At 51.0% G+C, this 25,319-nt stretch overlaps 12 protein-coding genes across 12 annotated transcripts; 6 read left to right on the top strand and 6 right to left on the bottom strand.

Annotated features, from left to right (window-relative positions):
* Window positions 1–251: 251 nt before the first annotated feature.
* Window positions 252–1,940, top strand: AKAW2_70889A (Zn(II)2Cys6 transcription factor domain-containing protein; the record flags this gene model as incomplete). The annotated part of the gene is made up of 1 exon (XM_041683520.1): window positions 252–1,940. The coding sequence occupies one exon, from the start codon at window positions 252–254 to the stop codon at window positions 1,938–1,940; it is 1,689 nt and encodes a 562-aa protein (XP_041547773.1).
* A 152-nt stretch (window positions 1,941–2,092) lies between these two features.
* On the bottom strand, window positions 2,093–3,269 carry AKAW2_70888S (D-isomer specific 2-hydroxyacid dehydrogenase family protein; the record flags this gene model as incomplete). The annotated part of the gene is made up of 2 exons (XM_041683519.1): window positions 2,093–2,834; window positions 2,905–3,269. The coding sequence occupies 2 exons, from the start codon at window positions 3,267–3,269 to the stop codon at window positions 2,093–2,095; spliced, it is 1,107 nt and encodes a 368-aa protein (XP_041547772.1).
* Window positions 3,270–3,616: 347 nt separating this feature from the next.
* AKAW2_70887S (O-methyltransferase) lies at window positions 3,617–4,534 on the bottom strand (the record flags this gene model as incomplete). The annotated part of the gene is made up of 4 exons (XM_041683518.1): window positions 3,617–3,804; window positions 3,866–4,183; window positions 4,252–4,429; window positions 4,508–4,534. The coding sequence occupies 4 exons, from the start codon at window positions 4,532–4,534 to the stop codon at window positions 3,617–3,619; spliced, it is 711 nt and encodes a 236-aa protein (XP_041547771.1).
* Window positions 4,535–5,191: 657 nt separating this feature from the next.
* AKAW2_70886S (isopenicillin N synthase family dioxygenase) lies at window positions 5,192–6,214 on the bottom strand (the record flags this gene model as incomplete). The annotated part of the gene is made up of 1 exon (XM_041683517.1): window positions 5,192–6,214. The coding sequence occupies one exon, from the start codon at window positions 6,212–6,214 to the stop codon at window positions 5,192–5,194; it is 1,023 nt and encodes a 340-aa protein (XP_041547770.1).
* Window positions 6,215–6,606: 392 nt separating this feature from the next.
* AKAW2_70885A (uncharacterized protein) lies at window positions 6,607–7,425 on the top strand (the record flags this gene model as incomplete). Its single annotated transcript, XM_041683516.1, has 1 exon — window positions 6,607–7,425. One exon carries the CDS (start codon window positions 6,607–6,609, stop codon window positions 7,423–7,425), a length of 819 nt encoding a protein of 272 aa, XP_041547769.1.
* A 438-nt stretch (window positions 7,426–7,863) lies between these two features.
* AKAW2_70884A (type I iterative PKS) lies at window positions 7,864–15,779 on the top strand (the record flags this gene model as incomplete). The annotated part of the gene is made up of 2 exons (XM_041683515.1): window positions 7,864–8,484; window positions 8,535–15,779. 2 exons carry the CDS (start codon window positions 7,864–7,866, stop codon window positions 15,777–15,779), a joined length of 7,866 nt encoding a protein of 2,621 aa, XP_041547768.1.
* A 440-nt stretch (window positions 15,780–16,219) lies between these two features.
* Window positions 16,220–17,807, top strand: AKAW2_70883A (FAD-binding oxidoreductase; the record flags this gene model as incomplete). Its single annotated transcript, XM_041683514.1, has 2 exons — window positions 16,220–17,198; window positions 17,281–17,807. 2 exons carry the CDS (start codon window positions 16,220–16,222, stop codon window positions 17,805–17,807), a joined length of 1,506 nt encoding a protein of 501 aa, XP_041547767.1.
* Window positions 17,808–17,978: 171 nt separating this feature from the next.
* AKAW2_70882S (uncharacterized protein) lies at window positions 17,979–18,404 on the bottom strand (the record flags this gene model as incomplete). The annotated part of the gene is made up of 1 exon (XM_041683513.1): window positions 17,979–18,404. The coding sequence occupies one exon, from the start codon at window positions 18,402–18,404 to the stop codon at window positions 17,979–17,981; it is 426 nt and encodes a 141-aa protein (XP_041547766.1).
* Window positions 18,405–18,945: 541 nt separating this feature from the next.
* Window positions 18,946–20,703, bottom strand: AKAW2_70881S (MFS transporter; the record flags this gene model as incomplete). Its single annotated transcript, XM_041683512.1, has 4 exons — window positions 18,946–19,223; window positions 19,288–19,664; window positions 19,732–20,142; window positions 20,231–20,703. 4 exons carry the CDS (start codon window positions 20,701–20,703, stop codon window positions 18,946–18,948), a joined length of 1,539 nt encoding a protein of 512 aa, XP_041547765.1.
* Window positions 20,704–21,347: 644 nt separating this feature from the next.
* On the top strand, window positions 21,348–21,995 carry AKAW2_70880A (cupin domain-containing protein; the record flags this gene model as incomplete). The annotated part of the gene is made up of 2 exons (XM_041683510.1): window positions 21,348–21,771; window positions 21,829–21,995. The coding sequence occupies 2 exons, from the start codon at window positions 21,348–21,350 to the stop codon at window positions 21,993–21,995; spliced, it is 591 nt and encodes a 196-aa protein (XP_041547764.1).
* Window positions 21,996–22,215: 220 nt separating this feature from the next.
* Window positions 22,216–22,899, bottom strand: AKAW2_70879S (uncharacterized protein; the record flags this gene model as incomplete). Its single annotated transcript, XM_041683509.1, has 1 exon — window positions 22,216–22,899. One exon carries the CDS (start codon window positions 22,897–22,899, stop codon window positions 22,216–22,218), a length of 684 nt encoding a protein of 227 aa, XP_041547763.1.
* Window positions 22,900–24,114: 1,215 nt separating this feature from the next.
* Window positions 24,115–25,125, top strand: AKAW2_70878A (uncharacterized protein; the record flags this gene model as incomplete). The annotated part of the gene is made up of 2 exons (XM_041683508.1): window positions 24,115–24,366; window positions 24,466–25,125. The coding sequence occupies 2 exons, from the start codon at window positions 24,115–24,117 to the stop codon at window positions 25,123–25,125; spliced, it is 912 nt and encodes a 303-aa protein (XP_041547762.1).
* Between the last annotated feature and the right edge of the window lie 194 nt (window positions 25,126–25,319).

Genomic DNA, 25,319 nt, shown 5'->3' with positions numbered 1-25,319 from the left:
GTCCCCGTATCGACACAGTCATGTTTGTTCCAGTTTAGTCAGAACAATATCATTCGTCGCCGCATAAATTCGCAATTAACTCAACTTCTCGACCCCGCACACCCGTTGCGCTATTGATTACCCATCTGAATCAGAGAGCATAATGCCTGCTGTCTAGTTCCATTATTCACAGCAGAGAACCGCCTTTCCCCCAACTTGAAATCTTGCCTCGAGAGCCAGAGATAGAGCCAGTGTCTGCCTTTAAGACTGCCATGAGCGATTCAGCACCATCAAAGACCACGACAACCATAACAACAACGAATGGACCTAAGCTACGTACAGCATGCGATAATTGTCAGCTGTCCAAAGTACGATGTAGTCGAGGCAAGCCTTCGTGCTGGCGGTGCAGCCAGAGCGGCGTCCAGTGCGTATATAGCCCACTAAGGAGGACTGGGCGCCCACCCAAGAATAGCGACAACAATGCTGCCATGCGGCGTGAAAAGGCCACTTCGATCCAGTCGTCGACTACAAATCCATCACAAAATCGCACTCCCCGCGACATTATCACCCGGGACGCCTCGCCCGATCGCACAAGTTTCCGTCGCCATCCACCGCAGGACGCCATCGCCGCCAATGACGCGCCGACAACCTGTTCGCCAGTACGGCTGCAACAGCCTCCGACGGACTTGGCCGCATCTTCAGCCGCACCAGGCGGTGCAATACTTGCCAGACATCCCATGGGCAACGCTCAATCCCAAGAGCTAACCCAGAATCCTGCGCTGTCCATGGCAAATTTGCACATGGGCGCCAGTACCATTGACTTCTCCGACTTGGATATGGATCTGGACCTGGATTCGGGCATATGGGCGGTGCCGGCCATGTCAGACCTGGCAATGGATTACAGCCAGGGGACTATCGACCCGACCGCTATGACCAGCTCAGAAACGGACGAGATGGGCCATATCACGCTGGGCTCAGTGCTCTCGTCCCCCTCCACTGCATTCGACCCCCACGAACCAAGAGGCTGCGCGCATCGAGCCCAAAACAATCCACCAACGACTCTCCTGAGCGGTCTTGGCGCCCTGTCGACCACCATGTCGACTGTCATGCCAATCAGCAGCGTCTCTGAGGAAATTGCCGAGACGGGAATGGCTAGCCCGCCCCCGTCGGCGCCGACCACAGCCTCGTCCAGCCATCACGTATCATCACTCTCGGGCGCACGCAACAGGAGCGTCGGCCCCGGCACGCGAGAGCGTGCTAGCGATAGGCCGTGTTCGCAGGATGGAACCTGCTATAAGGCCCTTTCCGGGCTGCTGGCCAAGCTGGGCGACTTTGACCTGTCCCCAGCAGAGGCCATGCAGCTGGATGGCCTGTTGTGCATCGACCGTGAGCTCCAGAACAAAGTACGCATGGCACTTGACTGCGGCCATTGCACGGAGATGCCCAGTAATCAAAACCTGCTCATGATTATATACATGTCCCTCGACAGCTTATTGGCTCTCTTTGAGAAACAGCAAAGACAACACAAAGACAGCTCAGGCAGCGCCAATGGCTACAACAATCGAAGTTCTTCGACCGCAACGGCCGCCATCGTCGCCGCCGCCGCCCCGCGACGACATCTCGTGTCGCATTCGCGTCTGCCGTCTTCTCGATTCCCCCACGAGAAGTCTGATGACACAAGCTCTCGGAGACTGCGCCAATTTCCATGGACCGAACAATCTCTTGTTGTCGGCAGCTTCCTCGTAGATGATGTGGTCAAGGCGAGTTTTCTGCAGCGCCTTGTTTTGGATTACATTGACAATGTACTCTCCATACTTGCTGAGCTTGAAAGGATGGCTGATAAAATAATGAAGGGCGTGAATTGCATGATATCCCGACAGAAGTCTGATGATATCTACAAAAGGTTGTATTTCCTGCGCGCCAGACTACTTTTGGCAATAAACGAGAACGGCACGTTGTAACTATGCCTTCGGCCATGGCGATGATTCATTCTGTTGTGCTTTTCATACTTGAACAATAGTCCTTATTTTGAATGGCGGTACCACACAATATAATATTCTGACTTCCAACTAAGTGACAATATAATTTCCCAGCGTCTATAGTAACCGTGATTTCAATAGCCTAGCTTTCTGTCCGGGATGTTAATAAGCTCTTTACCCTTATCCAAGCGGTCCAGATTGATCTCCAGAATATCCAGCATTCTATTCCAATTATTCACACTCTGCCAGCTCACATGGGGCGTGATTACCACATTGGGGGCGCTAAACAACGGATGCGATTCAGGCAGGGGCTCGGGGTCCGTCACGTCCACAGCCGCACCCCGAATTTTGCCCTTGTGCAGTGCATCGATCAGGGCCTCCGTGCGTATCAGCTTGCCCCGCGCAACGTTGGAGATAAACGTTCGCTTCGTGCCCTCCGCCAATATATCGAATTGTTCCGCCCCGAGCAGATACTCGGTCGCCGTGGTCAGCGGCAGACAGAGCACTAGGAGGTCCAGGTCCTGGCGCAGGAACTCGTTGACGGCGTCTTTGGACTCGCCGTGGAACCACCTGGAGGGCAGTTCGCCCTGCGGGTCTCCCATGCCCGGGATGCTGTAGTGGTCGCTCTTGGCTTTCTTATCTGCGGTGTATGGCGTTCGCGTGAAGGCGTACACCTCCATCCCCATTGCCGTGGCGAGACGGGCACACTGACGCCCGACGGACCCATATCCAAGAATGCCCACACGCATTCCTGCAGAGTCTCTGGTCTCGGCTCTAACAGTTGACCAGGTACCCTCTTTTTGGGATTCAATGTGGCGCAGAAGGTTGTGATTTCTCATAAGCCACGTCGACATGACCCACTCTGCAATCTGAGGGCTAAGTAGAAAACATTGATGTGAGACAAGTGTTATAAATGGCAACATTAGGTCTTGGGAAGGTTGCTTACCAGTGTATGCCACTCGCAGTGCTGATTGCAACGTCTAGAGACTTGTACCTCTCGTGATGGATCCATCGATCCACGCCAGCAGATGTCAGCTGTAGAAAACGCACATTAGACATGAGTTCTTCCGGGTGCGTTAGATAGAGGCACGCCAGTGTGACGCCCTTCCAGAGCTCCGGCTCGATCTTGTTTGCCTCCAGACCTAGCTCCAACCGCAGAACCCTGGACCTTATTTCGATCCCCGGATACTTGGTTTCGATCTTTTTCTTCCACTGCGCTGGAACTTCAATGGGCATTTGGACTAGAAGAACATCGTTGCAGAGCTGGCTGTTTGGACGTCCAGCGTTCGGAGGAAGAAAAGAAGATGCCATTGTCGATACCACTGAGGCTATCCACTGCTACCTTATGTCAATGCCATAAGATGCATAGCCAACCAGATGTCACTTGGCTTTTATCAGTCTTTCAGTCTTTTAGTAATGGGCCGAAGTCTGCTATTGAATGTGACCGATCCATAGAATGCGCCGCGGGAGGCAGCGGTGCTTTACGTGCACAAGTCCTTACGAGATTTTGAACGCATCTACCGTAATTACAATTTCTTTCCACCAAGCAGTTATAGAGAGAAATCACCACAAACCCAGACTATCGGTCAAATTTATTTCTCTACTGCAGCATATATGCGATCCACGCCAATCCTTCCAGCTGCCAGGCATGCATGTGCTCACTCCTTCCACTTAAGAATCGACATGCCATCGTACAGCGGCAAAACGAGCGAGTCAATGCGGGAGTCGTTCTTGCAGAACTCGTTGAGCTTGCGCATTGCCTTACCGCACTCGATCCAGTAGGGGACAAGATCCTTACGGAGATGGGGGCCAGCGTTGGTGTCAATGGCAAGACCGCGAGAAAAGACTATACCGGCGTAAGCTCAATCATATCATGTACTTTCCAATTGCCAGAGAAAAAAAATTACCATTGTCACAGATGATGATACCCTTGGGAGACAACAACTTATTATCCAGGACAGTGCGGACGTAGCCCTCATAGCCTTCCTTGTCGGCGTCGACAAAGACAATGTCGAAGCTGCTTCCCTGAAGGGTCTTGAGCGTGTCTTGGGCAGGTCCTTCGAGCAGGCGGACGCGGTCCTGCATGTTGTTGCGCTCGATAGTTCGTTTGGTAGCATCAATCATGCGCTGCTCAATTTCGAGAGTGATAATCTCAGCGTTTTGCTTCGTGGTTGCCTCATACCACGCGAGGGCGCTGAAACCAGAGTAACTGCCGATTTCCAAAACTGAGGGGGAAAAAAAATTAGTTAATCTACTTTCTTCGCAAACGACTAACAGAGACATTCGCGCGTACTTCTCTTTGGCTGCAAAATCTGGGCAAGAAATTTGTTAGTCGCGCCCTGAAGCAGCGACGACATCTTGTCGGCATCGTCAAAATTGTCGCGCGTCCATTCCCAGGCCTCTTGCATGCCTGGGCTGATCCCATCAGTGAAGCTCTGGCAGTACTCTGTTGCCATGGCTGCCTGCTCGACCTATGAGATGGACCTGGATTTAGTTACATGGGCCCGGGGGGAGGGGGGTAAAAGACAACTTCCAACAAGGTGACGTACAGTAAACGGTAAAACGCTGTTCATCATTTTGGCGGTAGTTTGGGGGTTGTGTGCTAATTCTTCGCAGCGAATAAGATTCAATATTGGCAGTGTAGTGGTCGTAGACTCACATCTGAGCTTAAAGGTCGAGTCTCATATACTTTTTGTTTTTCTATCTTAGTAACACTAATGGCTTTTCATTTACTGACTGCGGCCTCAATTACTACACGAGAAGGAAGCTCGGTATCCCAAAAGTAGCCTATAGCCCGCGCCATTGTCTGCCCTACAAAGATGTCCTGTTTTTTTTTTTTTTTTTTTTTTTTTCTTTTCCTTGCGGCTCTTTAACTCGTGTCCACCGAGCGATATGGGACAGTTAATTCGTTCATGCCATGCCGCGGGCAGGAAACGTGGAGGTTTCTCGGTGGGTTTCATACTATGACCCGCGGGATTGGCTGCGGGGATCTATAAAAGTGGCCGCGGCACATTTAGGTCCACGGTAGGGCAACGGGGGCGAAAACTTTCGGAAATCGGATACGCTTCCTTAGTGGTGGTTGGTGGTAATACGGTCTGAGATTACTACTATCCACTGACCAAGGGTGCGTGACTGAATCGATGTCATTCGCATAAGATTCGATTACAGGAAAGGGAATGAAGATAGTGTATTTTGGCCGCAATTTGGATACTCTTATTCATTTATGGCTTGTGCTAGTTCTTTACAATACTATAGCTACCCGTCATGCGATATCTAACATGTTCTTCCACGGTCAAGAAGTCAGCGGAAGACTGTAACTGCACCGGCAGCCCGTCGAGAGGCTTTAGCTTGGTATCTAGGTTACCATCAAAGAAGAATACAATGCTATACCTGTCGTCACTGCTCTTGTTCCAAACACGGTGGAGGCTGCTGCGATACTCGCCTCCTGTAAGCAGCGACATAACGTCGCCCAGGTTGACAATATAGACATCTGGGTTGGGCGGCACGTCAACCCACTGGTCCGTCTTGTAATCTTTGACCTGGAGCCCGGGATGCTCGTCCTGAACCAGCAGGGTGATGGCGCCGAAATCGGTGTGCTCGCCAGCACCAAGCTGCATCTTGGCCGTTCCCTGCGAACCTGGTGTGGGCGGGTAGTGCAGCAGGCGAAGGAGCCACATGGGGTCTTTGGCCTGTAGATCATCGAAGCAGTCCGATCCGCAGGGCAGGGTGGCGGCGAGGAGGCCAAAAACGATGCGGGAGACCCGTAGCATCTCGAGATAATAGTGTTCTGTGATAGAGCGAAAGTCGGCGACCGGAAGAAGGTCAGACGATGGCCAGACATTTGGGCCTTCTAGGAAGCGGCCCTGGATGACACGAGGGTGATCCATGGGCATTTCTTTGGAGATGAAAAACCCCTCCTTGACGTCTCGCAAGATTCCGTCCTGTTCTTCTTCCTCCGTCTCATAGGACTGTGAGCCCATGACATCGTAGCCTCGAAAACCAGGGTTCTTTCTCGCATCAAGCCGAAGTTTTTCCTTTGCAGGAAGAGCAAAGAATTTGGCCGAGGCTTCAAACACGCGCTTCTGCAGCTCTAGGGACACACCGTGGCCTTTCATTTGGAAGAATCCCGTCGATCGACACGCTCGCCGGACATCGTCAATAACTTGCTGAGCGGCATCGCTCTTGGGATTCTCACGGAACGGTGTAATGTCTATGAGAGGCAAGTAAAAGTCTGGCAGATCTTGGACGGAAGGCATTATTTTCGTGAGACAGTCGTTATCAGAATGACTGGGAAGAAGTAAGCTACTGGAGAATTGGCGAAGAGGAGCGAAAATTGATCAATGGGGTCACTCGCGTGATAAGGCTATTGCTAAATATTCTCCCTATCCGTTACCCTATATCACCACCCCTCAGTCCAATTAGCGCTTTCTTTGGCAGGACTTCGGGTCGTTTCGGTCGGGACATTAGTGAAGGCACAGGCGAGATGCTCTTCATATTGGGCTGTTGAATGGTTGGTTTCCCGATTTGAGAGAGCTGATCCTAGAACGTCTTTCAGGGGATATTGTTCATAAATGCGACAATGAAAATGAGCGTCGCATAGTCAGAACCTCGAGTCTCTTAGTTATACCTTCAACAGTTCACCGGCACGATGCATTCAGTCCCGGCGCCCGACCAGCATACACGCCACCTCCCTCGCATACTTTGCCTCCATGGCGGAGGAACCAACGCACGTATTTTCCGCGCCCAATGTCGCGGAATTGTTGCGCAGTTAAAGTCGGAATACCGCCTCATCTTTGCTGAAGCACCATTCGAGTCTCAAGTGGGCCCCGATGTTACGCAGGCCTACGGCGGATGGGGTCCGTTTCGTCGTTGGCTTCGCTGGTTACCTGACCAGCCTAATGCGCACCCCAACTTCATAATTGAGCAAATCGATGGGTCGTTGATGGATGCCATGGCTTCTGATACTCGAGCGGGCGCAACTGGCGAATGGGTCGGCATATTGGGCTTCAGTCAGGGTGCAAAAGTAGCCGCTAGCATCCTGTATAGACAACAACTTCGACACCAAGTCCTCGAGCAAGACAAGTGGTTCAACTTTCAATTTGGCATCCTTCTGGCAGGGCGAGCGCCTCTTGTCTCTTTGGATCCCGACTTGTGGCCGGATCAAACCCTCCCAGATGCATCGCAAACCACGGACTGGCCCAGGAGGGACAGTGACAAGCGCAGTTTCTACGGCAATGAACACATTCTAAGTATTCCTACCCTGCATGTGCATGGCCTCAACGACAAGGGCTTAGAGCTCCACCGGAGCCTATTTGAGAGATTTTGCGACTCGCGGAGCAGGCATTTGGTAGAGTGGGATGGGGCGCATCAAGTACCGCTGAAGCTTAAGGATGTGCAGGTGGTCGTGGAGGAGATACGTAATCTTGCAGCTGGCGCAACAGCGGATACTACCTACAACCAGCTATAGTTATAGAGTATGAATCATAATGTCTTCACAACTGCTGGCTTTTGAACGCTGCGCCCATCCTGTGTAAATCTTCTGAGAACTAGTTTTGCCCTCCCTAACTTGGAGATATGGCGCTGCGCCGCGGCCCGGTTTGTTTATTCGGCTTAGACACTAGAACCTCCCGAGCCTAAGTAATTCTTCCCCAACAGCAAGGTCCGCGGGCAATCGTGGGATTACTGATATGAAATCCACTAAGACCGGCGCGATTGCACTTTCGGCTTTCACTTCAACATCCAGGATATGGCAGCGTGCCAAGACAGACCCACGAAGCATATCTTGTCGGAGCCTCCTGGACTCTCTCCCACACGGCCTCTTCTGCTTCTTGCTCCCTGTCACCAATAACGACCTCATATCTTTGGTTCTCATCAATATATCATGGGTTCTCTTGCGAGACAAAATATGGTCCGGAATGTATTCTTATTTGGGCCGCAAGCTTTGTCACTAGACGGCGATGATATCAAAACCCTGCGAGATACACTTCATTCAACGCCAAGCAATCAATGGGCACTTGACTGTCTATCTGAGCTGCCCGACTTGTGGGATGTTGTTGCCAAAAACGTCTCTCAACTTGAAGGCTTCGAGGGCAAGCCATTGTTGAAGAAGTTTGTTGACGAATTCAATGCTGGAAGAATATCCTCGTCCACATTCCCGCTGCCAAACATAATAACCACCCCGCTCGTCGTTATAATGCATTTGACACAGTACTCAAAAGCCTTGCGAGATACTTGGCCGAGGCTGAAAGACGACGATCCGCTGCCAGCCGATTTCATGCAGGAATCAGTTGCAGCTGGTCTATGTACCGGTATGCTCGGGGCCATGGCTGCAAGCCATTCCGGCACGCTAGAGAGCTTGGCCACGAACAGTGGCAAAGCGGTGAGGCAAGCCATGGCTATTGGAGCAATTGTAGATGCAGAAATGGTAGCAGACAATTCAGATGGACGTGCAGTATCTTTCTCAGTATCATGGGGAGCCGGTCGTACTCTGGACAGCGTCAAAAAGTTGATCGAACCGTTTCCCAAAGTAAGTATTCGGTGTCTTGCTTTCTACCCCTGTCACTAACCACAGCCTAGACCTACATATCTGTCATAATCGACGAACGGAGAGCAACAATCACTGTTTCTGAGAAGTTGGCAGATGCCTTTGCTCAAGCGTTGAAGGCGGCTGGCATTTACGTCGTGCGACTCGAACTGGCAGGACGTTTCCATTGGTCGGGTCATGCGGAAAATGCAAAGCAACTGGCACAGCTATTTGCATCCAACGAAAGATTCTATCTGTCAAGTCCACCCCACATGATGTTCCATAGCGACATGGGCAGTTTGAGTCGAGACTCTCCTGTAAAAGCGACAGTTGTTAGGAGTATCCTCCTCGAACAGTCTGATTGGTTTTCGTCATTCAGTCAGCTCGTTGAACTATGCATTTCTGATGCGAGCCAGGGCAGGATCATCAATATAGGGCCCGAGCGCTGCGTGCCACCAACTCTTGCGAGCATGCTGAATTCCCGGGTAACCCGAATTGGCGAAACGAGTTTGGCAAAGCCAGGCATCGCAGAGCATAACATCCAGGGCGATGAGCAGATCGCAGTCGTTGGAATGTCCTGTCATGTCCCTGGAGCAGAAGATCTGGACGAGTTCTGGGATATACTGGTCAGTGGCCAATCCCAGCACAGGGAAGTTCCTGCAGAGAGATTCCCCATGGATATGAATTGGAGAAAGCTGCAAGGACAAGGAGCCGGTAGTCGCAAGTGGTTTGGCAACTTCATTGACGACTATGACAAGTTCGACCACAAATTTTTCAAGAAGAGCCCCCGTGAGTCGGCGTCCATGGACCCCCAGCAGCGCCTGTGTCTCAAGCTGGCATACCAGGCAATGGAGCAGGCTGGATATTTCACATCGTCCTCATCCACTGAAGATAAACACATTGGCTGCTACATTGGTGTGGGCAACGTCGACTACTTCGACAATATTGCCTGCTACCCTGCGAACGCTTATACAGCAACAGGTAACCTCCGCAGCTTCGTCGCAGGCAAGGTCAGCCATTGGTTTGGGTGGACCGGGCCCAGTTTGACAGTTGACACCGCCTGCTCATCGTCCAGCGTGGCCATCCATCAAGCGTGTCTGGCTATTCTACATGGAGAGTGTAGCAGCGCTCTCGCCGGTGGTGTTAATATATTCACCAGCCCGAACTGGTTCCACAACCTTGCCGGGGCATCATTTCTAAGTCCCACTGGGCAATGCAAGCCATTTGATGCCAATGCAGATGGTTATTGCAGAGGAGAAGGCGGTTGTGCAGTCTATCTCAAGAAGCTATCCTCGGCCCTCGCCGACGGCGACCAGATTTTTGGTGTCATTGCATCTACCAAGGTGTACCAGAACCAGAACTGCACAGCCATTACAGTTCCCAACTCGCCATCACTGTCTGAGCTATTCTCTGATGTAGTAAAGCAGGCTAGGCTCGAACCACACGATGTGTCTGTAGTTGAGGCTCATGGGACAGGAACACCTGTCGGAGACCCTGCCGAGTACGACGCAGTCCGTACGGTTTTCGGAGGCCACAGCCGAGGCAACGCGAACTTGTCTCTGATGTCTGTCAAAGGTCTTGTCGGACATGCAGAATTTGCCTCTGGAATAATTTCCTTGGTCAAAATTCTACTCATGATTCACCACAGGACCATTCCTCCCCAGCCCAGTTTTGTAACCTGGAGCCCGGGATTGAAAGCGACATCTGCGGATAAAATTGAAATTACAACGCGAGCGAAGCCATGGGATGCGAACTTCCTTGCTGCCCTCATCAACAATTATGGGGCTTCTGGATCCAACGCATCCATGATTGTGACTGAATCGGCCACTCTGCGCCGCAATTCGTGTTCTGTCGCGGGATCCGCTTCGATCGAAGGCCAGGTCTATCCATTTCGCTTGCACGCTTTCGATCAGAAAAGCCTCAAAGCATATATACGCAAGCTTAAAATGCTCATAGAATCTCAGGCCGCAGCAGGTACAGCCAGCAAAAGCGTTTTATCAGTGTCCAGCCTCTCCTACCAATTGTTCCGTCAATCGAACCCGACATTGCCCTGGGGCGCCATATTCACTGCTTCCTCATTGAAAGACCTATGCGTAAAGCTGTCTGCTTTGGAGAATGATAGCGGTTCAATTGTAGTAAAGGAGTACTCTCCAACAACGCGACCAGTTGTTCTCTGCTTTGGTGGCCAGGTGTCCACCTTCGTTGGATTGGACAGGGCAGTCTTCGACAGCGCTACCATTCTGCAGGTGCATTTGGACAAGTGTGATTCGGCGTGTCTCTCGCTCGGGCTGGGCAGCATATACCGCGACATCTTCCTCAACACACCTATTCAAGATACTTGCAGACTCCAACTGGCCTTGTTTGCGATGCAGTACTCTTGTGCAAGAAGCTGGATCGACTGTGGAGTGGAAGTCGCCGCTGTAGTGGGCCATAGCTTTGGAGAGATCACGGCCCTGTGTATTGCTGGAGTCTATTCGTTGGAGGATGCTCTCAAGATTGTGTCGCGTCGGGCTCGCATCATTCGTGACTCTTGGGGCCCAGAGAGAGGTGCCATGCTGGCGGTCGAGGCTGACCCTACCACGGTAGAGGCTCTCATCGCAAGAGCTATCGAAGCCTCAGATGGCGAGTCAGACGTTACGATTGCCTGCTACAATGGGCCAAAAAGCTTCACCCTGGCTGGTTCTGCCAGATGGGTTGAGCACTTCCAGAGTCTGGCCGCCGAAGCCACACCACCGCCCAAGATAAAGCGGCTGAACGTGACAAATGCTTTCCACTCGAAACTTGTGGAACCATTAATGAAGGAGCTACAAGATGTGGCTGCTGATGTTGAGTTACATACGCCTACTATAAGAGTGGAACGGGCAACAAGGACCTCGTCGTCAACCGAAGAACTGAAGTCGGATTTCGTCGCACAGCATCTACGCCATCCAGTTTACTTTCACGATGCCGTTCAGAGAATTTACAAGGACTGTGCAGACGCTGTATGGCTTGAGGCAGGATCAAATTCAAGCATTGCAAACATGGCCTGTCGCTCTCTTGGAAGCCCAGCATCGAATCATTTCCAGGCCATCAACATCACGAGCAATAACTCGTTAACGTTCCTTGTCAATAACACCATTGACCTTTGGAAGCAGGGTCTCAATGTGACTTTCTGGATGCATCACGCCAGTCAAGCACGACACTACTCCCCGCTTATTTTGCCCCCGTATCAATTCGAGAAAGCAACACACTGGATGGAGCTCAAAGACATGCCGCTCAGCTTGCCACCTGCCGCCGCCGAGCATCAGTCGGCGTTGCAGGCAGAAGAACCAAAAACCCTAACAAGTTTCGTTGCCTACGAAGGGGATAATAAGCAGAATGCTCGATTTCGCGTCAATGTCGGCACTTCCCATTTTCAAGTTCCTGCCAATGCAACCAAAATTGCTCAGAATGTGGCAGCAGTCCCAGCCATGCTTCATGTCGAAATTGCGTTGCATGCGATTTGCAGTCTAAATCCTGAGCTTGACAGTACCGACTACCAGCCGCTTATTCGAAATACCCATCTTTATAATATCCTATGCGCCGATATCAGGGGCCAGCTCCTTGTTGACGTTGCGTGTTCTGGAATGCCAGACCGCAGCTATACGTGGAGAATCGGCTCAGTGGACAACAGTGGAGCACCAGTTACAGTCTATAGCACCGGTATCATATCGTTTACCTCGTCGACAGATCCCTATGTCAAAGAGAACTATGATCACTTTACTCGCCTGAGCGGCAGGGCTAGGTGCGACAGGCTCCTGATGGGGAACGATGATAACGTCGATGTTCTTCAAGGCCGAAGCATATACAGATCAATGCAACCGCTGATTGAATTCAAAGAAGCAGTTGGTAAAGTCACCAAGGTATCCAGCAATGGAAGCGAAGCAGCTGGTCGTGTCAAAGCACATCAGCTCGGTGGACACAACGGCAAGAGTGGCTACGTCAACGCGATACGCACCGAAACCTTTTGCCAGGTGGCAAGTATCTTCCTCAACCTAATGACTGAGGATGACGATTCTTCCTCGGAGAGAGACAATAAGGGCACTATCTTCATTTGCCAGGGCTTTTCTCAGTGGCTACGCGGTGGCAGCTGGTGGGAAAATAGCATTGACTCGACAGAGTGGAATGTCTTTGTTGCCTGTCACCGTACGTCCGAGTCAGGATACATTGCCGACATCTTTGTTTTTGATGGTCAGGATGGGAACTTGGTGGAGATCATGTTGGGTGTTTTCTATGCGCGACAAGCGATGGCTGACATCGTTAGTGGACAATTGGTTGCTGAACCCTCAGACGCAGAGACGAGGAGCTCCTCATTATCAGACGGACCAACGCCGCCGGACACACCCAACGATAATTTCACCAAAGGCATTTCACAGAACTGTTCATCATCTGTTTCGGAGAACTCTGAGCCAGTAACCACGTCAGCACCTCCAGCAAATGCTGCAGTTGACGCGGAGATCTATGACAAAACCGTCGAGCTGGTGTGCAATCTGTCGGGATTGGAGCCAGAAGACATCAAGAAAGACTCTGACTTGGCAGAGCTTGGTATCGATTCGCTCATGGCTATGGAAGTAGTTCGCGAAGTCGACGCGGCATTCCATGTAGTCTTGACTAATGATGCGTTGATGGAGCTGACAGACTTCAAGAGTCTGGTGGCTTGTATCAGATCCGCACTGGGTATGAGCAATGACACTGCGCCTACAGCCAAACCTGCCTCAGCCTCGACTTCCAAGGGCTTTCCCGACCGGCAAGTCAATAGCACTTCAGCTATGGAACCCGCCAGAATTGTGACTGGTGATGCTAGCAGTGCCGTGGATGGCTATGATACCATAGCGAATGGCACTCCTGCGACGCTATCGGCATCAATCATCTTGGAGGTCTTCAACGAGCTGGCATGGGAGACCGATAATCTTCTAGAAGAGCACAATCTGGCTGGATACAATAAACACATCACCCCACGAACAAGCGAGCTGTGTGTTGCCTACATTCTCGATGCGTTTGACCAGCTCGGCTGTTCCATCCGCTCTGCGAAAGCAGGTGATCAAATACCGCGTGTCTCTCATCTTGCTAAGCACGGGAAACTCATGAAGCTCATGTATCAGCTACTGGAGGTCGACGCCCGTCTCATTGACATCCAAGGCCCAACCATCACACGCACAGCAGTCGCTCCGCCACTCAAGACGGCGGATGCTCTACTTGCCAAATTGCTAGAGGAAGAACCGACGCATATGTACGATGTTAAACTTGCAGCACTTGTCGGTACCAGATTCGCCGACTTGATAACTGGAAAGGAAGACGGTGTCCAACTCATATTCGGACGACAAGACTCGCGCGACGTCGCCTCTGACTTTTACGCCAAGTCTCCATTTACAGGTGTATGGATTCACCAACTTTCACTGTTCATGGAGAAACTTATCTCCAGGATACCCAAGACTGGCGAGACGATCAACATCCTCGAGATTGGCGCTGGTACCGGTGGAACTACTTCACAGCTCGTGCCTTTGCTGGCAAAGCTCGGCGTGCCAATCCGATACACCATGTCCGATATATCAAGCTCCTTGGTCGCCGCCGCCCGCAGGCGGTTTAAGAAGTACCCATTTGTTCATTTCAGAGTGGTTGATGTTGAGTCTGCGCCAGATGCCGCCCTTGTGCAAAGTGAACACATCATCCTGGCCACAAACTGCATACATGCTACACGCAACCTGTCTGTGTCACTGAGTAACATCCATCGCATGTTGCGAGCCGATGGCTTTTTGATGCTTCTAGAGATGACACATCAGATTCCCTGGATCGACTTTGTCTTTGGCCTGCTTGAAGGCTGGTGGCTGTTTGAGGACGAGCGTGATTATGTGCTCGCCTCGGTGAGCCATTGGGAGAAGACGTTGAGATCCGTCGGATTTGGTCACGTCGATTGGACTAGGGGAGACCATCCCGAAGCTGATCTGCAGCGGCTTATTATCGCATTTCCCTCCAAGAACAGCTATCCACAGGCGCCGCGGCCGTCCGGCTATCGTTCGCGCGTTTTCACGCCGTCTCTGCCCACCAACAATGCCGAGAGGCAAAGGATCAATGACAACTACGTCGAGAAATACTCCAAAGGTTTCGAGCTGCCAGAATCAATCTTTTCGAGATCGAAGACCACGCCGATGGCTTCCTCGCGCTGTGTTCTCGTTACTGGCGCAACAGGCAGTCTTGGCTCTCACATTGTGGCCGCTCTTGCCCAGCGTAGCGATGTGAAAACAGTCATCTGTATCAACAGGCTGAGCAACACTGAGGCCAACGTCCGCCAGAAATCTTCATTTGCCATGCGTGGAATTAACCTCGACCCTGCGTCCATGGCAAAGTTAGAGGTGATTGAAACAGACACAAGCAAGACTTCCATAGGATTGTCTGCCGACAAGTACCAGTCCTTACTCGGCAGAGTCACCCATATTGTCCACAGTGCGTGGCCCATGAGTTTGACACGCCCTATTCGCATGTATGAGATCCAAATGAAAATCATACGGAATCTCATATCACTCGCCGCGGACATTGCTCAGGAGCAGCCCCAGCTCCGCGTCGGGTTCCTATTTGTGTCATCCATTGCCGTGGTTGGCAACTACCCATTGTGGAAAGGAACTCCCTTGGTGCCTGAGCAGCCTACGACTGTTGAGTCGGTCCCTCTCACTGGCTATGCAGAGGCGAAGCTAGTCTGCGAGACCGTCCTGTCCAAGACACTACGCCGCTATCCTGATCGCTTTCAGGCCAAGGCGGTGCGAGTTGCGCAAATTTCCGGATCCACCACCAATGGCTACTGGAATAACTCTGAATACATGCCTTTCCTGATCAAAACATCCCAGTCTCTTGGTCTACTCCCATACCTTGAGGGCACCCTCTCGTGGTACCCTGTCGATGGCGTCGCAGATACCCTGGGCGACTTGCTCTTGTCTGAGACAGCCGACGACTGGATCTACCACATTGACAATCCATCGCGTCAAAGCTGGCAGGAAATGATTGCCTCGCTCGCCAGCGCACTCGGCCTTGGGAGGGAAAGCATCATCCCATTCGACCAGTGGATCGATCGCGTCAGACGACTCCGTGGGTCCACAGTTGATAACCCGGCGCTGCAGCTGATTGATTTTTTCGAGAACTACTTCATTCCAATGTCGTGCGGAGAGCTCATCTTGGATACTACCAAGGCAAACCAGCACTCTGAGACGCTTCGTAACCAAGGGCCTATCACCGACGAGGTCATTGGCAAATACATCAAGGCATTGCGAACATCGGGCTTCTTGAATTGAAATTGGGATGTTTAACTTGCGCGTACTACTACTTTACCATTTGTTGCGTTATCTGTAGGTCTAGAGACTAGTATATATTGATGCGATTCGTGCGATGACTTTTTCCTGACCTTCCATTATCAAATATCTAAAATACAATGTAAGCTGTGGTGGCATCAGTACGATTGCCCAAGGTTTAATGAAAAGCGGCGCGCAGCATAGTTATGCCTGACAAATTATTCATCTCTACTGGCATGTATTGGCAGGCTTATCCCGATACAGGAAATTAACCCCTCGGGTGGTTGTTCGCTGCTGGCGAAAAGAACCCGGCAAGGGTCAGAACAGCGACAAGTACATATTGGGATGGTGACCCTCGCTTCTCCTAACTGACCTTGCAAGTGTCCGATAGCTTGTCGTCATCCAATCCATTTTGTCATCGCATACTAATCCCCTGGACAATCATGAAGGAGATCGTGGAACCCACCGACTGGAAATCCGACCCATGTACACTTCGAAGGGAGGCACCGTCTCTCCGTCAACTGGCCCTTGATTCCCCCGACACCCTCATAGTCACACCTTCCAATCAATTCTACGCATTCATTCGCCAAGAGTACAATGAGTACAACCGTCAGACTGAGCCACTGGCCATCGTCTTGCCGAGGAGCATCGACCAGCTACGACAGGCAGTAGTCTACTGTTCGGGTCATATGCCCCCGATTCCTATGACGATTCGAGGCGGTGGACATGACCCCTACGGACGCACCGTTGAGCCCAGCGCTGCTCAGATTGATCTCAGGTATTTCAAATGGATTAACATCCTCGAGAGCAAGCCTTCTTCTTCGACCGCAACGGAGAAAGCTGTCGCGGTTGGGCCGGGAATCACGGCTATCGAGATGCATCGAGCGCTAGATGGCGCCGGGCTCAGCGCAGCGACGGGCTGGGCGGGCAGTGTTGGCGTGGTAGGATGGTCCTGCGGCGGAGGTTACGGCCTATCCTCGGGGGCATGGGGGATGGGCGTGGACAACATCCTAGGTGCGAAGGTAATGCAAGCTGATGGGCGCATCCGTGACACGCGAGATGATCCGGATCTCTTGTGGGCCATGCGTGGCGCTGGGCAGGGAAACTATGGCATTATAGTTGAACTGCGAATCCGAGTCCGTCCCAAACCTCGATATATTGCTGGAACTCTGGTCTTTTCTCTGCAGCATGCTGTCAAAGTTCTCTCGGGCTTCCAGGCCCTGCTGGACGAAGGACTCCCGACTAACTTTGGCGGAGAGATGACCATCAACACGACCGACGCACTCGGCCCAGCCATCAACCTATATTTCACTTGGATATGCGACAGCCACTCCGATGCTCATGTGGCTGACGGAATGAACTTCAAGGAAAAGCTTTTGTGGCGACTTCAATTGGCTCCCTTAGTGGACACAGTTAGCGAGAGTAAGTGTGGTACTTCATTTACAGCAAGCAACTGACAGCCTGAAAAAGCAGTTGTTGTTACTAATCTTAACTTTCAACACAGCATCGACCCTTGCTTTTCACGAGACACTCAATCAGGGCATTGCCGACTCCCAGCATGGCTACTGGGATATGGCATCTCTGACCCTGGCCCGTCTCACTCCGGAAGTGATTGGAGTCATCATGCGGAATCCAGCGCCCACTGGCGGCGCATCGGCCATACTCGTGCACCACATCCACGGTCGCGCCGTACAGCCTGATGACACGGCTTCCTGGAGTCATCGTCGTGAACATTATGTTGTTTCGCCATGCGCCATTGCACCGCTGGACGCATCTCCACGCCAGAAGCAAGTCACAAGGGAATGGACGCAAGTTATCTATAGGGAGATGTTGCAAACTGGCCAGGCTCTTCGAAAGGGTTACTGGAGCATGTCGCGGCCAGAGAACTGCGACGCTATTGATTTTTATGGCATCGACACGGTCAAAAGGTTAACGAAGTTGAAACAGAAGCTGGATCCATCAAACGTATTTCCATTTGGCTTACCTCGTTTCAACGCAAAGGAGTCGCAGGATGAGAGGGCTCATATATAAACGCAGGAAGGAAGAAAACAAATAGAAGAAATGTATATAAACGGAGCATTGATCTCATTGTGGTGATGATGAAGTACCTAAATTGTTTGTTTGTTTTTTTTTTTTTTCCCTGCCGTAACCATATGTACTCCTCGATTACTACTCCTGCCAACCCCATCTTCAGTTGACAGTTTACCCCTGCAAAATGCTCCAGTCGCCTTCACTCCAGACCGACTTCACCCTCCAATGTTTGATCTTCCACAGGCCACCACCACCACCACCACCATCGGACTCATCCTTGACAAACTCATACCAGTACAGACTTCCCACCAGGAGCGACCTGGAATTGTCGCGAAGCCCCTGGCCCGGGGCATAGTGCTGCGCCAGTCCACAACTGGTACCCACGGCGGTGGACTCGCCTTCGACATAGCTAACACGCACATTGGTGAGGAAGTGCGTCGTGTCCAATTTCGCAATGGAGTCGAAGCATTTTGCCTTGATTTCTTCCAAGCCGTGCATGACCTTGCCATTGAGGTCAAAGACGCAGTCGTCGGCTGCGAAGCTCGACGCGAATAACGCCGCGTCCGCGGTGTCGAACCCCCACAGGCACCGGTACATGGCGTCAGAGATGGCCTCGCGGTCGCCCAAAGGGGGAGTGAGTTTTGGCAAAATTGATGGGAGGTTCATTGCAGTGCAGTGCAGTGCAGTGCAAGTGTGATAAGGGTAGCAGGCAAAGGTGGGAGAAAAGAATTCGCGCGTATGTGCGTTTGTGTATAGTGCTGTTCTGTATGTCTCTGGACTGCGGCTGTGAGTGAGCTTTTGCCTCGCTTTTGGTGAGGACTTGTGGCACCCCGATCTCTCTATTTGTATCGGATCATACCTAAGTAAACTCTCGGGACGTTTAGTGGGAAAAGATCATGCTAAAGACCCCCGGAGAGTTTTATATTTTCTCGATTTTTATTTGATTACCCATTTATGCATTTAATCTTTTATTTATGCATGTAATTTTATCTCTCTATTCATTTAGATATCTCTGTGATGACGCTAGACTGTTATCATATACGACCGTGTTGATTTTTATTTTCTTTTTCTGTCCCGGTTTGGTAACTACTGATAGTACAAAGGTTTACAAAGGTATAGGTTTGAGCATGATTGACATTCAAGATCGAGACGTGCGATTCCGTTCCGCCTCAGCATCTTTCTGGATTTGCAGAATCGCTCGGCTTCGCGAACGAATTCTCTTTCCAAAACGCCAAAAGATAAATGGGATAGGAACCAAGCACAACTCTATGAGGCCGAGAAGTGTGCCGGCCCAATGAGGTGTCAAGTTTTGATACATTTTCGACCCGGCCAAGGGCAATGTGCCTCCTAGGATAGACCTGAAAACGGTATTTGAAGAGAGCGCAGAAGCTGCGTATATGCCGTAAGATCCTGCCACTTTCATTCCGTTTGAGTCAGTCTAGAAATGCCAGGATGGGTCAGTTGGGGACGAGGCACATACGATAATTCGAACTATAAATAAAGCACAGCGTGTTTCCAAAGCCAAAAGGCACTCCAAAAGCGATAGGCACCAGCCAGTGAATGCTTGTAGGCACACAAGTCCATGCAAACACGAGTTGACCTATCGGCGTGCATATCGCACCAAGGCTCATGATGGACCCCGCGGCTTCAGGATACACACGGCCAGTCTCGGGGTTGATTGGACTGGAGTTGATGATGCGCCTCCAAAGCGGCTCGAGACAGATGGCAAGCATCACTCCAAGACCATTTCCTAAGTATGCCAAGCCACCGATACCAGGGCCCCAGCCTCGATAGTCTTGGAAAACGATGGGGTATGCGACGAAGGAAAGGTAGAGGACGGCATAGACAACAGACACCCTGGCATGACATTGACTTTAATCCCTGTTCGCCACGTTGCTTGGGTCTTGACTTTTTGGCTACTTACCATGTATTAAAGAACCACAGAATGGGCTCAGTTGCAGCCAAGATAAACGGCCGGCCCATGGTGACCTTGAGCTGCGACCAGAATGATGTCCTGTCGTCGTAGCGAGACCAATAGCGACTATCCTGCTCTTTCCGGAGCCGTGCAGCTCTTTTTCTGAGGAGGACAGGGGCATATGTTTCGGGGATTGTAGCCATGAGCATGACAGAGGCGCCGCTGAGGATCATGGTCAGCCAGTTATCCCAGCGCCAGCCCAGACCCGCGTAGACGAAGCCACCGATGATGGGCCCAATGACAGGACCATTGAACGGCGCGATGCTCCATAGCGAGAATCCCACTGCCAGTTTGTCAGATGGATAGATGTCTACCAAGCTACCTGGCGCATTGGAGATTGTAGCAGCACCGAACACGCCTCTGTTGGAATGGCAGATTAGCCTCGCAGATTAGCCTCCGCTCAAATCACGCACGAAGCCATAATCGATAGATATATCGAATCGCTTACCCGAAAAATCGTACCACCAATATCTCAGCGACGGATGTGGCCAAAGAACACGGGAGGATGAGAAGAGTGAAAACTGTCATGGACACGAGGTAAATGGGGCGGCGACCAAATACCTCGCTGAGAGGCGCTTGGATTAGACTACCCGCACCAGTGCCGACGAGGTAGGTGGTAATCCCTAGCGTCGGGATAACGGAGAGTTGAATGTCAAAGGTTTTGCTGATCCCCGGAATGGACGACGTGTAGATAGTGCTGTAAAGGGACACGATAAAGGAGGAGAAGGCGATGCAGAACAGTGCCCAGGCTCGGCGCCAGGATGACCATTCTTTGGGATTAGTGGGATCCCCGGCTCTGAACCGGACCTCGAATTCGGCTCCATCTTGGACTCCATGAGGGATGATGGTACCTTGCACAGCTTCATTCTCGGCCCCCTGAACTGGCTCGATCTTTGGATCTTGATGAACCACACTCGACATGGTAATTTGTGGCGTCAGTCAGACGCTAGGATGGTGGAGATACCCTTCAATTCAACGCGTCAGCACTTAGCTTTCCCCGAGAAGAGACTACATTTCAGGCAGAGTCAAAATTTTTGTAAGAAATGCATCTGACAATTCAGGGAAGCACATGACTGATGGCATCCAAGGACACCGACCAGTAGTACTTAGTACTAGTAGTAGTAGCTGGCAAGCCGAGATGGCGGGTTTCAACCAATCAAATACTTGCCAAGTCAACATCTTGCAGGGACTACTAGTCGAAACATCTAACCCGATGAAAACCACCCGTGGCTAGTTTTTGATTGGATGAAGTAGGAATTTTGTTCTCACTGCGCCCGTCCCGCTCGAATCCTTTGAGCCTTACGAGGTATGCCTCTTGTTTCTCTTCCCAATATCATCCTTACGAGGCTTGTTTCTTGTTATGCGCTCTCTCTTGAGCCTCGCTCGCTTCTTGGTTTTCGGCTCAGACTATCTCGACTCATCCCCTTTTGCTAACTATGGTCTAACGAAGCCAATTTCTTACGGCGGTAGAGTCCTGGTATAAAAGCATGACGAACGTGTAAGTTCCAAGACACACACACACAAACACACACAGAGGAAGAGAGAGAGAGAGAGAGAGACAAAATATGACATTCATATATCTAATTCCATTTGCCTCCCTTGCAGTCAGCTGCATTGCAGCCATATCCACCCCGGCGCCACTCCCGAATCCGCACCGTGTCATTACTGACACTAATCTCGATACCGGTATCTCTTTCTTCAATACAACACTGAGTGAAAGCCTTGCTGTTAAGCAGGATGTTGGAGGTTCCTTGTTCCGTTTAGGATATATCACCGGCAGGACTCCTAATACGCTTAATGGCACTGATATTACCGACTATATTGATTATCTGAAGACTGCCAGTGTACCTCCTATCACCCTTCCCGATGGTCGTGGCATGATGTGGTACATTGATACACCTCCGGGTGAAGGCAGTCCTGCCCACCGTACTGTCAGTCTCGATGTTGTTATCCAGGTTGCAGGCGAGATTGAAGTCACGCTCGAATCAGGTAAGAAGTGCATCCAGGTCGCAGGCGGGATCCCGAAAATAACACACCCCGAATCAGGCGAGAAGCGTATCCAGAAACCGGGCGACATGCTTATCCAGCGCGCTACTACTCATACTTGGAAAAACCCCAGCAACGACACGTGGGCTCGTATGGTTGGTGTCATGTACTCAAGCAATCCTGTGATTCTCAACAATGGCACTGTACTTGGTGCTTCCGGACTCTGATGGAATGGATTATTTGTACCTCTACATAGAACAGCCAATCTTTGTTCATTTCTTTTTTTATCTGAACACCTAAACTTCTATATTTGATAATCTATCTTATCTGACAGTATTGACATAGTCGTAACAAGTGACAGTCTCACAATAGCTTAAATATCGAATCATCACATCGCTTATTCGTATATCTTTAGAGCGTATCTTCGTTTCGTCATTGAGTAACACGCTATCTTTCCATAGCCTCAAGTAGTTGCAGAACTGATATCAGGTAGGTCGCCAGCTCTCGTTCCGATGGAAAACGCTGACTAACTTCCATCTGCTGCATCTCATCCAACACCGAAGCTATCTGCCGTAAAATTCGACGAAAGATAAAGCGTATCAAAGTGACTCCTTGTTGACTGTCAAGTGTAAACCGTCCGAGAGCCATGGGAGGAAGATTCTCAAGAGCTGCAGCCAGAGAGGGACTGGAAGGAGCCACAACGGGCACACGAGGTTGTATGAAGGTTTGCGGCGCGCTCCCAATGCTGCTGCTGCTGCTGCTGCTGCCGATCCCGTTGCTGCTCCGACTATGCCTTTCAGCCCCCTCGGCCGAGGTAACAGCTGCATCCGTGACATTATTGCTCAGAAACCCAACCACATTCCCAATCATGTCGAGTACGCGGTCTGAGTGGGCTTCCAAGCAAGGTCGACATGTCCTGAGGCGCTTCCAGAATGCCATGCCTGTGCTAAAGTGCCGAAGAATGGCTTCCACGCCTGGCTCGTCATTGATTGACAGCGCGTGAAGTTCGGGTGGGCTGCTGCTGCTGCCGCCGCCGCCGCCGCAGAAACATAACGATTTCGATATTTGATTTGACAAGCGCGATTTTCGACGATTAATATTATACGTTGCATGGCATGACGACGCATCCATTTTGAAGGGCAGGGTACGTCACGCACCGTTTTTAGAATGAATTGGTCAGAGCAAGAAAATAAGGACAATCATTCATTGTGGAGGCCACCGGAAAGAAAAAGAGGGCTTTACGGAACACGAAAATTCTGATTATATACGCCTACATCTTTTTTTCTGTAATTTACAGTATGGAAACTACGCTTCTGGTAGAAACTCTTGCGCTATCACCTCGCAGCGTGAATCCTGGAGGAGGAATATAAGGCAACCCAGCGGTCGACTATCTGTAAATGACTCAGTTGGGGAATATACTAACTAGTTAGTTGTAGGTTAGAAAGCGCATAGACGTGTGACAGTTCGCTATCACGAGTGATTTGTCCGCCAATGATAAGTCTCAGAAGTGTACAACAATTTCTCATCTAGCGTTCTGACTAGCTAGGTTTCATACCGCCGCATGCAGGCATCAACTAGTACTACTAGTAGTCAAGAGGGGGTAAGCAACAACCGATTATTGGCCAGGAAACGAATCAAGATCAGGAAGGTCTATGGCATAGGCCCAACAGAGCAAGCGGTAATCTATGTTAAAACTAATCTAGCTAGCCAGTGAACGGAGAGATATGTGTCACGACCATAATTCACAGCCGGGAAGCGAAGTCGGAATCCGCCCACGAATCCGTAGGAGCACCTGCATAAACAGTGAAAGAGCCCGAGGAGGGCTGGTGGATTTACTATACTGATAATCCTACAGAAACCCGGCATTGTGATTGTTTGTTGACACTGTAGCTGCAGCTGGAATGGACCTGGTCCTGTAACTACCGGCGGGGGGTTACAGCACTAGTATTTGGCTAGTAGAATGATAATGATGAGGAACTTAGTCGAACAAAAGGAAGAGGAGAGATATTCCATGCCAGAGGTTTGTCGAACCTAATGCCGTTAATGTAGTAGAAAAGCCGCTGGAAGGATTGCTGAAGTTTAAGTTGCCGTGGAGGTCGGTCAATTTATGGGAATACTAAGAAGGAATAATGTTACCGAGGGGCATATAATCTAATACCGTAATACGGTGCGAATATTGGCCCGACTATAATAACACACCAGTTTACTTGGTTCCAAATTGCCACGAAGGATACAGAGCCTTTTGGTCCACAGCACTAGTTGTTTACTTTTACCTCGTCTTGTGTTCAATCCCGAGAATATATACTCTGATATCGCAGTCACAGGAAGCACCCCAATCGAAACAAAATGGGATCGACGACTTGGGATGGACCAGAGCGCTTTGGCGATATGAGGGATTACATGTCCAACACGTTGTTCCAGCCACACCGAGCCCGCGACGCCATTCGAGACGCCCATCAGGGCAAGATCCCTACTCTGCTGGGATACTATGCCGGGCTAGCCTCAGTCCCGATCACCCGCTGGCTAGCCCCCATGGGGTTTGACTATGTCTGGATTGATTGGGAGCATAGCGCCATGAACATCGAGACCATGACAACCGTACGTTAAAATCCTTACCCAATATTTTTTTTTTTTTTTTTTTTTTTTTTACAACTCTATATAAAAAGGACTATCCACTGAATGTAGCCATGAGCGCAGATGGTACACGAGGCAGTTTTCCTCAGCAACGGCCGCACGATCCCTTGGGTACGCGTACCCGGCCACGACCATGCTACCATGGCGTATGCACTCGACGCCGGCGCATCCATCGTGGTGCCGCAAATTGACACGGTGGAACAGGCCAAGGAGGCCCGCGGAGCCGTAAAGTTTGGCCGAAAGAATGGCGGGCACCGGTCTGCACCGCCTTTCCGCTACGTGCATGGGCTGACGGACGTGCCGCTCGACAAGGACCACTCGTTGTGGGAAAACTTCAACCGCCAGTCGGGCTTCATGATCCAGGTGGAATCGCTCGAGGGTATTCAGAATCTCGATGCGATCTTGACGGAAGTACCCGAGATCGACGCCGTCTGGCTTGGCACCATTGATGCCCGTGTCAGCATGGGCCTGCCGGGTGGTCACGGCATCGTGGGGACTGAATCCGAGTGGCTTGAGGCTGTTGAGCTGTTCCACAAAACCATGCGCAAGCACGACAAGCCTTACTCGGGCTTCTGCCTGGCCAAGGGTGATGCATTCCTCAAGGGGAAGAGCCACATGTCCATGTGCATTGTGACCGGAGACACGCTCAAGCTGGGTGAGATGATGGGACACTTGGCAGATAGGAGAGCTGAAATGGCTCAGGCGCAAAATGGTGCCAAGTAAGGAGGACCTTTTTGCTCTCTACTCTTAGTTGAACAGAAGGAGGAAGGACATCCACGATGGTCTCTATATTGGTCCCCCCCACCCCCCTCACAACAGCACATCAAGTCGTGTATTTATTCTTTGGCCCGCCAACTCGATGTAAATTGTAATATGAATAATGTTACAAGTAGGAATCGCGACAGTCTCTTTTGTCA

This window comes from Aspergillus luchuensis, chromosome 7 (genome assembly GCF_016861625.1).
Source record: "Aspergillus luchuensis IFO 4308 DNA, chromosome 7, nearly complete sequence".
Classification (NCBI taxonomy): Eukaryota; Fungi; Ascomycota; class Eurotiomycetes; order Eurotiales; family Aspergillaceae; genus Aspergillus; species Aspergillus luchuensis.
This window is presented reverse-complemented; position numbering and strand designations above follow the sequence as displayed.